This window comes from Myodes glareolus, chromosome 2 (assembly GCF_982192425.1).
Source record: "Myodes glareolus chromosome 2, mMyoGla1.1, whole genome shotgun sequence".
Classification (NCBI taxonomy): Eukaryota; Metazoa; Chordata; class Mammalia; order Rodentia; family Cricetidae; genus Myodes; species Myodes glareolus.
In genome coordinates this window covers 105832772-105847939 of record NC_142027.1, presented here as the reverse complement: position 1 = coordinate 105847939, position 15168 = coordinate 105832772, and the positions used below count along the sequence as shown (strand labels likewise).

At 47.6% G+C, this 15168-nt stretch overlaps 1 protein-coding gene across 8 annotated transcripts in view; it reads left to right on the top strand.

Moving 5' to 3' along the window:
- Sun1 (Sad1 and UNC84 domain containing 1) overlaps positions 1–14467 on the top strand; it is a 47574-nt gene extending 33107 nt beyond the window's left edge. For 6 of the 8 annotated variants that reach the window (XM_048436949.3, XM_085683200.2, XM_048436948.3 and 3 more), the window contains 9 exons: positions 648–734; positions 2153–2196; positions 3197–3308; positions 5435–5689; positions 6127–6211; positions 9137–9252; positions 10620–10787; positions 12638–12730; positions 13004–14467. In XM_048436949.3, the coding sequence (XP_048292906.1) occupies positions 648–734; positions 2153–2196; positions 3197–3308; positions 5435–5689; positions 6127–6211; positions 9137–9252; positions 10620–10787; positions 12638–12730; positions 13004–13117 (1074 nt within the window). In that variant the 3' untranslated portion in view covers positions 13118–14467. The remainder of the gene's footprint in view (positions 1–647; positions 735–2152; positions 2197–3196; positions 3309–5434; positions 5690–6126; positions 6212–9136; positions 9253–10619; positions 10788–12637; positions 12731–13003) is intronic. The other 2 variants (XM_085683188.2, XM_085683184.2) reach the window with 1 other exon arrangement.
- The last annotated feature ends 701 nt before the right edge of the window (positions 14468–15168 follow it).

Here is a 15168-nt window from a genome sequence, read left to right as displayed (position 1 = left end):
CACAAATAAAAAGATTTTTTTTTCTTTTGGTGTGGTGCTGGGGATGGAATTAATCCTGGGCCTTGTGTATGCTAGGCAAGTGCTTATACTTCGCCCATGGAAAGAAATCTCACTTGATGCTTTTGTTGATTGTGACCTCACTGAGCCCAGAAATGTTGGGTTACAACTCAAAATCCTCTGCCTCTGCTTCCTAAAGGCTGGGGTGACAGCTCTATGCTACCATGCTGGCCCTAGTCACCTTCTGAATAAGTAACCTAATCACACATTGGGACCTTACTGTGAATAGTGCTTTTGGATGTTGCCAGTGAATGTGGACATAGCATGTGTCTTGGTATGGGTGAGAGATGATAGAAGGAAATGAGTGTGCCCTGGATCTTTATCCATAGGGGCTTTATTTTAGAACTGTGAAGATCACAGTACCCAGTGGATCTGTGAGTGGATATGAAGTGGTCACAAAACAAACTGTATGATTTCTCTTGGGTTTGAGATCTCCAGCCATAGATAGATAGGGCCGTGGCTAGGGATGACACCTCTAAGGATGCTGCGCTGCCCTATAGCTGTAGCTGCAGTAGGAACTATTGGCCTGCCCTGATGCATGTGTACCTGCTGAGTGCTCTTAGCTGTTCATTCTGCACTTCCATTCTCAGACGGACTTCATGACTTTCCACCATGACCATGATGTGCGTCTTTCCAACTTGGAAGATATTCTTAGAAAACTGACAGAAAAATCTGAGGTATTTATTCTTTTACTGCCTTTTTTTTGTTTTGTTTTGCTTGCTGAGTGCACATGTGTGGGAGTGAACGCATGGAGACAAAGGAGGGCATTAGGGATCCTGTTCTTACTCTGCCTCTTTCTCTTGAGACAAGGTCTCTCACTGAGCCTTCTTTCTCTGCTCTTCACAACACCAAGGTTACTGACGTGTACAGCCACACTCAGCTTTTTACATGAGTGCTGGGATTTTGAGCTCAGGTCCTTATGCTTGCACATAAGGAACCCTCTCCCCAACCCTGAGGTATTTGTTCTTGCCTTTGTAATTGAAGCCGCCCCCCCCCAAAGCAGCTGTGGGTGTGCATGCCTTGAGGTGGGGTGGGAGTGGGTGTGGCCCACTGTGCCTGCCTGTGGGGGCGGAACTCAGGGCCTTACACTTGCTAGGCAAGAGCCCTTGCATGCCATAGTGCATGTGGAAGTCAGAGGACAGCTTATCAGAGTTGTTTCTCACCTTTCATTTTGTGTGTCCTGGCACTGATCTCAGATGATCAAATATGGCACAAGTGCCTTCTCCCACTGAGCCTTTTCACTATCCCCCAACTAGGTTTTTTTTTTTCCTTCCTTCCTTTCTTCCTTCCTTTTTGTTGTTCTTTTTTGGTTTTTCAAGACAGAGTTTCCCTGTATATCCCTGGCTGTCCTGGAACTCACTCTGTTGACCAGGCTGGCCTCAAATTCATAAGAGATCCACCTGCCTCTGCCTCTGCCTCTGCCTCTGCCTCCTGAGTGCTAGGATTAAAGGTGCCACCACTGCGCAGCTCAAACCAGTTTTTTAATAAAGCTCAGTTGGCCACCAATATTCTCCAGAACAGAGGTGGCTGTGCTGTCTTCAGAATCCAGTCACCTGCTCATGAATCCTGTGAGACCCTGGTGTCATTGAGACACTCTACCAAAAAACATACACAGAACATGCTTTGCATAATGTCACTGTGGGTGGGAGAGTCTGACTTGTGTGCTGGCAAACTGGGTGTTCAGGTGGGTCTGCACTGCAGACCATGCGACTCGTGGGGGCAGGGCTAAGCATTCTTAGGGCATAGCTTGGAGCTAGACATGGCAGATGCTTATGTGCTCACTGGACTGAACTAAAGCATCATTTTACTGAGTGGGGCTAAGCAGAATAACCCTCAGGCTCTTGGGATGAGCTCCTACTTCCTGATTGTCGGTGTCAGGAAAGTTCAGCTGAGCAGGAAACAAGGCCTCAACTTGTCAGGAGACCCAGAATGCACTTGACCTGAGTCATAAAGAGGCCCATACTCACCTTTGATGCCTTTACTCAGGCATTCAGAAGCTAAGACTTCATCCTTCAATATGTGAAGTTTTAAGTTACTTAGACATGATTTATGAACTCAGGGCGTAATTGTTTACAAAGTCTCCCCTGCTTCCCAGGCTATCCAGAAGGAGCTGGAAGAAAGCAAGCTGAGAGCAGGCAGGTAGGTGACCTCAGGAGCTCTGAGTTTGTCTCTCATGATACTCCGCCTATGTGGAGCATGGTGACCAATTATTTACTGGCTGCTAAGGTTCAGATTGTCACTAGCCGACAAAATGAACAGCCATTGAGTATTTTTTTGGGTATTCTCTTCGGACCATGCAAGGGACAGAGGGTCCTGAGGAACTTCGCACTGTCTCTCTTCAGGCAGTGTATAGATGGGCCCCTTCTTGGCCATAGGGAACCACCTATGTCCTTGGAGGATTCCCTCTGCCAGAAGCCTCTCTCTGTTCCTGGCCTCATGGCTCCATCGGTGTCTCAAAGGATCTGTGTTAAGGCCCAGCCTAAACCTTGGTGCCTAGCAGCCACACATCTTGCGGCTGCCAAGCTTTCTGCACTTGAAGCTGGTGGTCCTTGTGCCTCTGCAAAGCCCTGGTCCCTCAGCAGTTATGCTTGTTCCCACTTCTTGCTAGCGTTTTCCTTGTCCCCAGCACTGCATCTTCTTTGCATCCTCTGGGTTTGTGTGTACTAACCTTTGTAGTTCCTGTGGTGGGTGTGACTGGGTAGCAGCTTTTGCCTGCTAATGGGCCCTCTGTATGTGGGATGGGGTGGGAGTTAGTGTGGTGCACATTGCTCTTCCCAGACCTGGTTTCAGTGAATCCTTACTCGGCATATGCATGTATAAACCCAGAACATTTATTTGGAGATTTCTGTTTCATCTGAGCTTGTTAGCATCCCTTGCAAAGCTCTGTGTTCGTGGGTAGCTCATATCCCCTCCCCAAGGTCATCACTAATTATACCCTGATCTCATGGTCAGTTCCACTGTCTATCCCATGAACATGGAGCTGCAGATTCAGCCTCAGGGCTGTGGTTAGACATCAGCTCATTTCTGGTCTTATTTGTAATTTTGAGGACATAGACATGCTGCTTTGTTTAGGGTTGAGGCCTCCTCTGAGTGCATCTGGGTCCTGACCCCTGTCCCTTCCCTGGTTGATGGCTTCCAGCAGAACTCAAGAGCAGCCCCTCCTAGACCGTGTGCAGCACTTAGAACTGGAGCTGAACCTGCTGAAGTCACAGCTGTCAGACTGGCAGCATCTGAGGACCAGCTGTGAGCAGGTAAGTGCTGGTGTTAGGAAACTCGCGCCTGACTTTGTCAAGATGTTTCTTTATGGCTGCCTTCAAAACTTTCAAATTTTTATGTATGTGTCTGCATGTCCAGACAGATGCAGAGAAATGAACAGAGACCAGAAGAAGCCAGCAGGTGTCACTTCCCATCATTTTAAGCCCTTTCCCTTGGAGACAGGGTCTCTTCTTGAGGCTGAGTCTGCTGTCTTGACCTAACTGGAAACCAGCAGGTCCCAGAAGTCCTCTTTTGTGTACTCCCCTCAGAGCTGCTTTACAATTTGTGGGAACATGGTTTGTCATGTGGTTGTGGGATCTGTGTCCCAGTCCTTGTGAAGAGCTCTTCACCACTGAGCCATCTCTCCAGCTCCACCTTTAAAAAACAAATGCATTTTAATTTTTTTATTTTTGGTTTTTTGAGACAGGGTTTCTCTGTAGCCTTAGAGCCTGTCCTGGAACTAGCTATTGTAGACCAGGCTGGTCTCAAACTAACAGGGATCCACCTGCCTCTGCCTCCCAAGTGATGGGATTAAAGGCATGCGCCACCACTGCCCCCCAAAAAAATGCATTTTAAATATTTCATTTATTGGGTTTGTGACTGTGCAGCCACATGTATGTCACAAGCATGTAAGAGTGTACTAGGCCGTATGGTCACCTGCCTTTAATGTCAGCACTGAGGAAGCAGAAGCATCTATCTCTGAGTTCCAGGAACCCTGTCTTGTGGGGGGAAAAGAATGTAAGTATGTGGAGGTCAGAGGACAGCTTGGGGGAACAGCTTTCTTCTCCCACCATGTGGGTCCTGAGGATCAAATTCAGGAGGTCAGGTCTAGTGGCAGCATCTATCTACTGAGTCATCTTTCTCCCTCTCCCTCTCTCTCTCTAATTATATTTTAAGAGTTTGTCTATTTTTGTGAACCAGAGTCCAACACAGGCCAGCTAAATGCTCTGATCAAACTTCACCCCGTTCATACTTGGAGGTTGTAAATGTTTTCAAGTCACACATTGATGACTCCTGAGTGTCCTAATCCCAACAGCATAGATTACTCACACCTGAGCTCATTACATGACTCTTTCTGATTATACAGTACAACTGACAGATGTTGAAATTATGAGAGAGTGACTGTGTGTGTGTGTGTGTGTGTGTGTGTGTGTGTGTGTGTCCACAGTAGGCCCCAACTATGCTTTGCCACTTGCCCATCTAAATGTCACAGTGTCACAGATGTTACATGGTCCACCATCCTTGGGTCTTTTGGGAATGCAAACATCTTGTTGGCAGGAGTCCTCACTAGCCACCATGAGACCATTGATTTGTGCAATGTCTGATAAATCATCTGTGTATAAAGAGCTCCCAGAGCTGGCAGGAGGAGAGATGATGGGTGGGAACAGCAAAGTGCATGGGCAGGAATCTCTCCTACTTGCTGGTTAAAATGCACACCCCCTCACTACATACATGTTCTGGGTGCTGGCTAGTGGGCTGGCAGGCCTGCAGTCTTTGCTAATATCCAGTTACAGATGTACTCTGGCATATTGTCTTCTGGAAATGAACAGGGATGGACAGGGATCAGGTAGTCGTGGGAGACTGAGGAAGGAAGACTGCATAGTGGAGCCATTTGTAGGGACAGAGAACAGGATTGAAGGTATGGAACCCTGCCAAGCTTTGTGGTAGGTGGATACCTTTCCTGTGTTTTGCCCCTTGATTGTTTCCATGGGAAACAAAAGAAGTTTGTATATAGTACGTAGGGACCCAGTTAGCCTCCTGTCTTACTACACCTCAAGCTGTTTATAGGAGCAGTGAGGAGAGGGACCTGCCCATGCCTCAGCTATGAAACTGTGTGGTGGGAACTACTGAGTAGACTCAGTGGAGATCAGAAAACCCAACTCCTCTTTCTGTAGTTCACTCTATAAATGGCTTTCATGCAGTGTGCTCCAGTCCATTCCTAGTTGATTTAGAAGGTGCCAGTGGTTTGGGAAGAATCCTTACATTTAATACGAAGGGGACAGTTATGTCACAGTTGTGTCCTGTATTGCAGAGATGTACTTCTAGAGTCCCTGAGGCTGTGTTGGAGCAGTTTGCTACTGTAGTGCCCCACACTTACCTATTCTTTTCTCCATCTCATCAGGCTGATGGCCGCATCCAGGAGACTGTGAGACTCATGTTCTCTGAGGATCAGCATGGCAGCTCCCTCGAGTGGCTATTGCAGAAGCTTTCTTCTCGGTTTGTGAGCAAGGATGAGCTGCAGGTGCTTTTACGTGACCTTGAGCTGAAAGTGCTGCAGAATATTACACATCACATCACAGTGACAGGACAGGCCCCGACATCTGAGGCCATCCTGTCTGCCGTGAACAAGGCAGGGATTTCAGGAATCACGGAAGCGGTGAGTAAGCAGACAGGTTCAGCCTCCACAATAGACACATGGTTACATGGGTGTCAGTGTTCTGAGAACACAGTGTACCTGGCCTTGCTATAGATGATACACTACCTCTGTCGTCACTTGGAAGCACTGCTCAGTTTTGCATTCACTGAATTCTTTTGTTCCAAGAGCTCCTTATACCAGTTTGTGTTTAATGCAGCTTCCAGCCATATGCAGCTTCCCTCCCACCCCCACGTCCATTAATGGTGACAGTGCCCAGGACACTTGGCTCTGATACCTCTTGTGAACTGTGCCCTAGTGTTGGGGGCCTGGCCCCATCCCACCCATTATTGGCGATGGCTGAAGTATAGCATGCTTGTGTTCCCTAAGCATAGGCATTTGAGGTCCCCAGCCTTTGCTTGCATTGTTAACCATAATTCTTCTTTCTTTTGGCCTGCTAGCAAGCACACATCATTGTGAATAATGCTCTGAAGCTGTACTCCCAAGACAAGACTGGGATGGTGGACTTTGCTCTGGAGTCTGGAGGTGAGTAACCGACAGAAGAGTCTAGCATGAGCATGAAAGACCAGACCAGGAATTTGGGTGGGCCTACAGGACAGTGTCACACTTTTTTTTCCTCCTCCCAATATAGGGTTTCTCTGTGTAGCCCTCCCTAGCTGTCCTGGAACTCGCTCTGTAGAGCAGGGTGGCCTCCCAAGTGCCGAGGTTAACGGTGTGTGCCACCACTGCAGGCTATTGACGATAGAGTGTTACTCTGACTGAGGCCCAAGTGTTCATTCTTTCTGGGAAGTTGCCCATTGGGGCATGTGTAACCTGAGCCTGCCTATTTACAGCTCATACCCAGGCCCAGCCCCGAGTGTTAGACTGAGGTTTGGTTGCTGAGACTTGAGTGCACAGTGGGACGGGAGCTGCTTTGCTTCCACAAAGCATGCTCTTTGGTGGTAGGGAAGTCACAACCACAGAGCCCTCACATATACAGTGGACTTGGGATTACATACCTGAATGAGGCCTGTGAGCCCTTTCTGGAAATGTGAGGATGTGAACTGGGAAGTGTGAGCAGCTCAGGAGGCTCCACTACACAAGCCATGCAGAAATGACTTTCTGAACTCTAGAAACAGGAATTGCAGGTGAGATGCAGACTGACGCCATCTCTTAAAGAATGAGCAGTTTTTAAACCCCCAGAGGAGTGTGGTGGAGACATTGTGACCCAACTTGAGCAGCCTGTGCTATGGGTGGCCGTAAGGCTGGCTGCCATCGCTGCTGGGCCATCACATAATCTGAATCTCAGTGTGGCCTGAGCCTCTGTTTAGTGTGGGAACAGCCAGTTTCTTAGGCTGGGTGAAGTTAACAGGGTTGCTCATGCTTCTTAAAGAGTCCATGGTCTAAATGACTCTTTAAAAAAAACAAACAAACTGATTTTAGTTTTATATTGTGAAATGAAGTGACGTCAGAAACTATTTTTAGATCAGAGGCATTGAATGATATTTTAGCCATGCTGTTTGGGTTAGCAGCTATCACTTATTCTGGGACCATGTTGGAGCTTATGAATTTGTGTTACCAGCTTAAATCCCCTGAAGCCCCAAGAGGTTGCTCTAACAGCCGTTCTTAGACTAGGGGGAGGATGTTGAAGAAGTTGGTCAGTGTCCAGGAGCTTAGGTCTTCATTTGCAGCATCAAAACCATGCTATCTGCCTGTCGTAATTCCCCTGCCCCTCCTCTGCACATGTCAGAGACAGCACTGGAGCGTGACTGCAGTAGTTGGATTGCATTTGCTCTGAGGGCTGGGACCTGCTGTGTATGTCTGTGAAACTTCTCAATTCTTTTTTTTCCCTCTCATTTTTCTGTTTTCTGTTTATTTTATGCGTATGAGTGTTTTACTGCATATATGTGTGTATGTGCCACATACCTGGTGTCTGGAGATAAGAAGAGGGCATCAGGTCCCCTGGAACTGGAATTACGGATGGTTATGAGCCACCATGGGGGTGTTGAGTACAAGAGCAACAAGTACTTTTAACTGCTGAGTCATTTCTCCAGCACTGACTGCTCAGTTCTTATTTTTTGTTAGTATCAATGTCCTGTCTGCCTTCTCCCTGGAAGGACAGAATATTCGTCCCCTCCTAGCCACTTCTCTCCCAGTGCTTTTGGTTAGTGGCATTTGTCATAACATCCCCTCCTGTTGACCAGTTAGGCAGCCTCTGAAGGTTCCCTGCCCCCACCACCAGTGCTTGTGGGACTCTTGACCCTTACTTAGGAAAATATGAACAAAGCTTTGAGAGCCACCATCCCTAGTAGTCATACACTCAGACACTTGTGAAGGAGTCAGATGAACTGATGTCAAAGACAATCTGAATAAAAAGTTGAGTGCTCTATGCAGTAGTTGGCTCAAGTGGCCGTTGGGGGCTTCTAAGACAAGAGGAGAAAGGATGCTGGGTGTTTGCACTGTGAGATGTGAGGCTATGCTGAGTTCTTGAGGTATGCTCAGCCTGATCCCAGTACATGTACCAGTCCCAGAGGCGTGGAGATGATGATGGGTGTGTGTGACTCTTCAGAATTTATTTTATGGGTATGAGTAATTTTTGTGTTTTTATATATCAGTTAAAAAATAAATGCAGGGGCTGGGAAGATGGCTCAAGTAAATTGAGAGTCAGAATTTGGATTTGAAAACCCACATAAATTCTGGGTAAGCATAGCAACCCTATAATATCATTGGTTGGAAGGCAGAGACAAGATGCCCAGAGCAAGTGAGACTAGCCAAAAATCTGTGAATTCTGGGTTCAGTTGAAAGATCTGCCTTGATGAATAAGGTGGTGGGTGACCGAAGGCTGCCATTGTCAGCTTTCGACCTCTCACCCATACCTGCACTTACACAGATGAGAAGAAAAAAAAGAGTCCAGTTTTTAACCAAAATATAGGACTGACCTTAGAGTTCAAGGTTCTTTTCACAAGTAAAGCAGGTGCTGTTAAAAGCACTTTGGTGCAGGAGTGGTGGGACCTAGAGAGATTGCTCAGTGGTTAAGAGCACTGGCTGCTTTTCCAGAGGACCTGGGTTTGATTCCCAGCACCCATATGGTGGCTCACAACCATCTGTAACTCCAATTCCAGAGGATCTAAAGCCTTCTTTTTGCTTCTGTGGGCATCAGGCATGCATGTGGTGCACAAACATTCATGCAAGCAAAATATCCATACATGTAAATTAAAAAAAAAAGGCACTGGTGACTCAATGGTTAAGAGCACTGGCTGTTCTTCCAGAGAAACCAGGTTTAGTTCCTAGTACCCACATGGCAGCTCACAACTGCTTGTAACTCTAGTTCTAAGGAATCTTGTACCTTCACACAGATATACATGCACATGAAAGTAAATAATTTTTTTTTAAAAAAAGAGTGCTATTGGCCTCTAGTTTTGACTTCCCAGCATGTTGCCATAAGATGTAACACGTGTCCCTGTGTTCCAGGTGGCAGCATCCTGAGTACTCGGTGCTCCGAGACCTATGAGACCAAGACGGCACTGCTGAGCCTGTTTGGGATCCCACTGTGGTACTTCTCACAGTCACCTCGTGTGGTGATCCAGGTAAGCTGTTGTCCTCAGGGCCTTGTACCTTAGGCCTCTCTGCATTTCTCAGCCCCTCAGGAAGGTAAAACAGGCACAGAGAACTGGTATGACCCTCTTCTCTGTGTGCAGCCTCACTGGTGGCCATGCTCCCAAGTTCACATCTGTGCATTGCTGGGTTGTGCCATCCTCTCCATCTGATTTGAGACCCAGGTGGCATGAGGGTGCCTGGTCCTGCTGTGAGACTATACAGAGGGGAGCAGGAAGGAGCATCACAGGAGGCCGCAGGGACCATCCTGGTTGCTTTCATGCCTGTGCTGTCATGATCCCTAGCAGACTGGGATCAGGCACCATGTCTCCAGACTTGGAGCGTCTGCCTTATCTGCACTGCTGCCTCCCTGTAGCTTGCTTCACAGGTGAAAGGAAAACTTGAATGGTCAGGGGCACTCACCTACTTCAGCGTGCTACCTTGCATTCACAGTTTGAAGCAGTTTTCAGTACTCTTCTGTGAAGCCCCCAGTGTCTGTGGAGCCCCAGTGTCTCCCTTTGACCTGTGTACACAGGTCCAGCCTTTCCAAATTCAGGAAGTGGTGTGTTGCCAGCAAACTTGAGACTGAGGCCCCTAGTGCAGAAGCCCACCCCACTTTCAAAGAGTCTTCTAGCCCAGCCTTGGACTTCAGCTCCCTATTAATAACAAATGACCTTGAATTCTTGATTCCAGGAATCTCCTTATCTGTAGCTTGGTGTCCACAGCTGTCTGTGGCCCAAATGTTAAATGGGAAATGCCAAATTCAGGAAGGTGTATTATAATGTATGGCAATAAAAGACTATTATCCCAAGGTTTGGAACTGAGGAATATTAAGACATCTGTCACCTTGAAATGTGTCTGGCAAGTAGAGTTGACAGGTCACAGTATGTGGCCCTGGTAGTCATAACTGCAGGCTGATCTAAAGTACTCCCCTGGGCTTTGAGGTTTGACTGGCTGACACTGGGGCTTTTGCTTCTCCCATTTACCTGGATATAGACAGTGTATATATTTGGGTTTTGTGTTTTTTTTTAAATTCAGAAACTGGGAAGATATGATTTTCATCTTTTCATTTGTGCCTGGTAAACAGCATGGTATAGACAGGCCTCTGTACTGTCCACTCCACTCTGCTATCCCTTTGGCTTTCATGGAAGACTAATTGCATTGGCAACTAGTTCCACACACTGGATACACTATTGGGCATCTTGACTACCAACCTCTCTGCTTTTCAGGGTCAAGGAAGAGTAAGTGACATGGACACACTGAGGCTTCTGGTTTGCTCATGGTGGTTTGCGAAATCACTTTAGTTCTTATGAGTGATTGAACTTGTCCCAGCCTAAGTAGTACTATTTTCTTTCCCTAGCCCGACATCTACCCAGGGAATTGCTGGGCATTCAAAGGCTCCCAGGGGTACCTGGTGGTGCGGTTGTCCATGAGGATCTACCCAACCACGTTCACCCTGGAGCACATTCCAAAGACGCTGTCACCTACTGGTAACATCTCCAGTGCCCCCAGAGACTTCGCAGTCTATGTGAGTGCACCACTACTGGCTTCCGGGAAATAGCCTTCTCCTTTCCACCCTTCGAGACGGTTCATTTATCCAAAGGCTAATGTGCTGAGTGTTTTTCCTGGGCAACCCTTAACCCTATCCCTTTACCTAAGTCAGCATCAGAGGAATGTCATAATGCAGTAGTAGCATGGCAGTGTGTTTGCTGTTTAGTTCATGTGCCCTGATAGCAGCTCGAGTTAGACATACTTGACTTTCGAGGATTGTAGTCATCACCTTCATCTGTCCACTTATGCTCTGACAGCTGTGAGGTACTGAAGTGGAAAATGCTAAAAGATAAGGTGCATTTTCCTTTTGCACTGATGGGGATGGAACCCAGGGCCTCATGCATGCTAGGCAGGTGCCCTTCTACTAAGCCACATCCCAGCCCCTCACTGGGGGATTCTAGGCAGGTGCTCTACCATTGAGTCATACCCTAGCCCCTCACTGGGGGATTCTAAGCAGGGGCTCTACCACTGAGCCATGAGCCCGGCCCCTCACAGGGGTGGGGGGGGTGGGGGGGAGATTCTAGACAGGGGCTCTACCACTGAGCCACACCCCAGTTCCTCACTGATGAGTTCTAGGTAAAGGCTCTGCTAACTGAACAACACCTGCCCCTGAGGCACATGGTCTTGTTGCATATGCTCCTGAGGGCATAGTTAAGGCCTTTTGGCAGTTGTGCACAGTGCTTGTTTGCCTGCTGCTCGCGCTCTCTCTCTCTCTCTCTCTCTCTCTCTCTCTCTCTCTCTCTCTCTTTCTCTCTCAGCCATGTTGCTCTCTTGTAGCTTCTGGAACTCACCATCTTTCTTAGTCATATGTCACCATCACAGAGTCCTGTTGTTTTTATGATTTTTTAAAAAATGCTGCAAGATCCCAGGCGGCCGTAGGCAGCACAAATGCTGTAGGTCCCAAATGGTGGTAGCAGGCCATGTGGCGGCAAACAGCGGGCCCAGGCAGAGATGGCTGCCGGTCCCTGAGCAATGGCTGGTCCCAGCAGGAAGACACATGGTGGGCGGGCAGGAGACAGAGACATGGATAGACGCGACATACAGAGTGAGGTTGAGTATTTATTCAGGGGGTTATGGAGGGGGAAGGAAGAAAGCGGGGCAGAGAGAGAGAGTGGAGGAGAAAGAGACAGAGAAGGGGGGAAGCAGAGAAGTGGGGAGAGAGGCAGAAGTGAAGCTGCCTCTCCGAGAGGAAGAGGGAAAAGAGAGTGAGCTCAGGCTGGAAGCTGAAGATCAGCCTGCCTCAGCTGATGGGGGAGGGAGTAGGCGTGTCTTGTCTTTTAAAGAGACAGAACAACCATTACAGTTGTTACTCTCCATTTTGTAGTTAGCACCTACTCATTGCCTATGAAGTCCTCTCTCATTATAAAGTCCTTTATATTTCCTCTAATGTAGAACACATAATTTTAAGCATATCTAAATGACATGTGGGGGCCACAGGGATGGTCACTGTTGCTCACCCCTGACAACCATCTGTCCACAGAACTTCCCACTCTTCCTACTTTGCTTTAGCCTACGTGCTGCTCATATCCTGCTTATGTCCCTTACTCGGGCACCCAGAATCTGCATAGGAGTTCTCATGAGGGCATCTGGTCTTTGGGGTTACTGAGCATGATCATGGCTATCTTGAGCTGGCCTCTGTATGACTGTGTGCATGTTTCCCTAATGGGAGTAACCACACCTGCCCTTGGATGGTTGTGGGTTGTAGAAAGACAGTGACAGTGTACTTCTCCAGGGAGGGCATCTCTCAGGGGAGAAGACCTGTCACTCAGGGCAACAGGGCTGGAGTGGTGACTCTGTTATCTCTGTTATAACACATGATCATTGCAGGGACTGGAAACGGAGTATCAGGAAGAAGGGCAGCCTCTGGGACGGTTCACCTATGACCAGGAAGGGGACTCGCTCCAGATGTTCCACACACTGGTAAGCACAAGGATCGTGCCTCTCTCATTCATGTCTTTGTGGGGCCAGGCATGTGGAGAGGTTGGTGAGGATCAGCCATGGTCCAGCTCTGTGCCTCAGTGAAAGGTCAAACATGGCAGGCAGTCTATGCTGCCCTAAATCCCAACTACCTACTAGGTTTATTCAGGGTATGACTACATCTTATCACATATCCCACAAGGCAAGGGATTGGTCAGGGGTGGGGTAAGAAAGATCTGACTGCTAATGCAAAATAACTTATTCCCTTAAATTCAGGAAAGGCCTGACCAAGCCTTCCAGATAGTAGAGCTCCGGGTTCTGTCCAACTGGGGCCACCCTGAGTACACCTGCCTCTACCGCTTCCGAGTCCATGGAGAACCTGCCCAGTAGAGCACTCCAGCCTTGTACATGTCTGTATATACCAAGACACCATAACACTGGAACCCTTTGGAGAAGAGTGCACGTGAGCATAGGAACTTGTCACCCTTCAATAAATGTGTGATGGCCATGAGGACATGTTTGAGTCCTCTGAGGCTGTGCGTGTGTGCTCAGGGCCCAAAAGCCTGATGGGCTCTGTGGATTCATTTGAATGTATGGTTCTTAGACACTCCCTTTGATTTGGGGATTTGCTTCAATGCATAAAATCAGAAGACAGAATCTGGCAGGTTCCAGGCTCCTGACATGGAGGCCAAAAGCTCTGCATTGGCTCTCTAGATGTCAGGAAGGCAAAGTCCCATCTGCTAAACCCACACATTTCTTTCAGGGAAAACTGCTGCTGCATCTTCATCTGACCTCTTCCAGGTTTCCTGGTGGGGAGAGGCTGGGTGTGTCCTGGGCTGTCTGCTCTTAGCTGGGACGGGACCTCTTACCATTCCCCACAAGAGTGGATTGGACTTTTGCTGAGGGCATGACTCAAAAGTCAGTGGGGGCACACACACTATGAATGGCGTTCTTGAGTCTTAGCTGGGCCATTACTGGTGGAATTCATTCACAGTACAGACAGGAACCTCTTGATGTCACCCTCTGGTGTCCTTGATCTGTGTTAGGCTCTGCTGAAGAGGGAACACTAAGGTGCCACCCTATCAGGTGGTGCTGATGACTGTCGCTCTTGGTCTTTCTCACAGCAGCACTTTCTGCTGCTCTTGGGTTTGCCTCTGCACCATTATTGGACCTTCTTACCTGACTGGTTATAATTTGGTTATAATTAATATTTAATATTTAGATTATTTTGTGAGCAGACTTTATAACTGATCATCTGGACACTTGAAGTGTTCAGACGTTTTACATAAAGAATTGTTAAGTTTCAGGTTAGAAGGTCTTGGCAGAGCATGAGCTCACTTGCTGGGGCTCGGAGTTGGGATTTAGTGCATGTTGCAGGCAGTCCTTGATACAGTGCCCCAAAGTAGCACATCCCACTCCGTAGGGTTAATGCCACTGCCTGTGTGGTCAGGTGATATGCACACATTTTGCATACTGCAGGTTACACGCAGAAGCAGAATTTCCTATATTAAACTAAATTGGGACCTGGGGGTGGAGATATTTTGAATATTTATTTTTAAAGATGCAAGATAGGACTTTGTGCAATGTATTTTTGTAAATGATTTTCAGAACATTTGTCTTTGGTAGTACTTATACTGCCACCAAATTAAGATGCTATTGAGATGTTTAAATAAAAGAGTTATAATTTTTAAAATTGCATGTGCTATTTCAAGTGGATAATAAAAGTGTGTATTTCTTTTCTCAGCTTGTCTTATTTCTGCCCATGTGGGTGGGGAGGGATTTGTTAGGTTGTGTGCTCTGAGAGTTCCTGCTAAGTCCTGGAGGCATTTCCATTGCCCTCTAAAGCCTCCATCCTCTTCCTGCTTAGGGACGTCTGCTCAGAGACAGTCCAGCCTAGAAGAGGGTGGGCACAAGGCCCTAGGTCTCATCTTCCAGAGCACCATGCTCCACACAGCCTGTCAAATATATTTTGGAGCATCTGTCATACCTTTTAACAGCTCTGCTTTCCACCATGTGTACAGAAGTGTCACACTGATTTGATATCTTCAGTTCATAGGCATTCCTGTTATTAGTTCTCTCTCTCTCTCTCTCTCTCTCTCTCTCTCTCTCTCTCTCTCTCTCTCTCTCTTTCTCTCTCTCTTTCAAGACAGGGTATCTCTGTAACTCACTCTGTAGGCCTCAAACTCGGAGATCCACCTGCCTCTGCCTCCTGAGTGCTGAGATTAAAGATGTACACCACCACTGCCAGGTTTTTTGTTGTCTAAGAGTCCTATTATCAGGGCTTTGCTCTCCTGATTTGGGTACCTGCTGTCAACTGGGATCTAAAAATATTAGAGAATGTCAGCCAGGAGTGGTGTGTACTCCCAGCACTCAGGAGGCAGAGGCAGGTGGATCGAAAACACACACACACACACACACAGAGAGAGAGAGAGAGAGAGAAA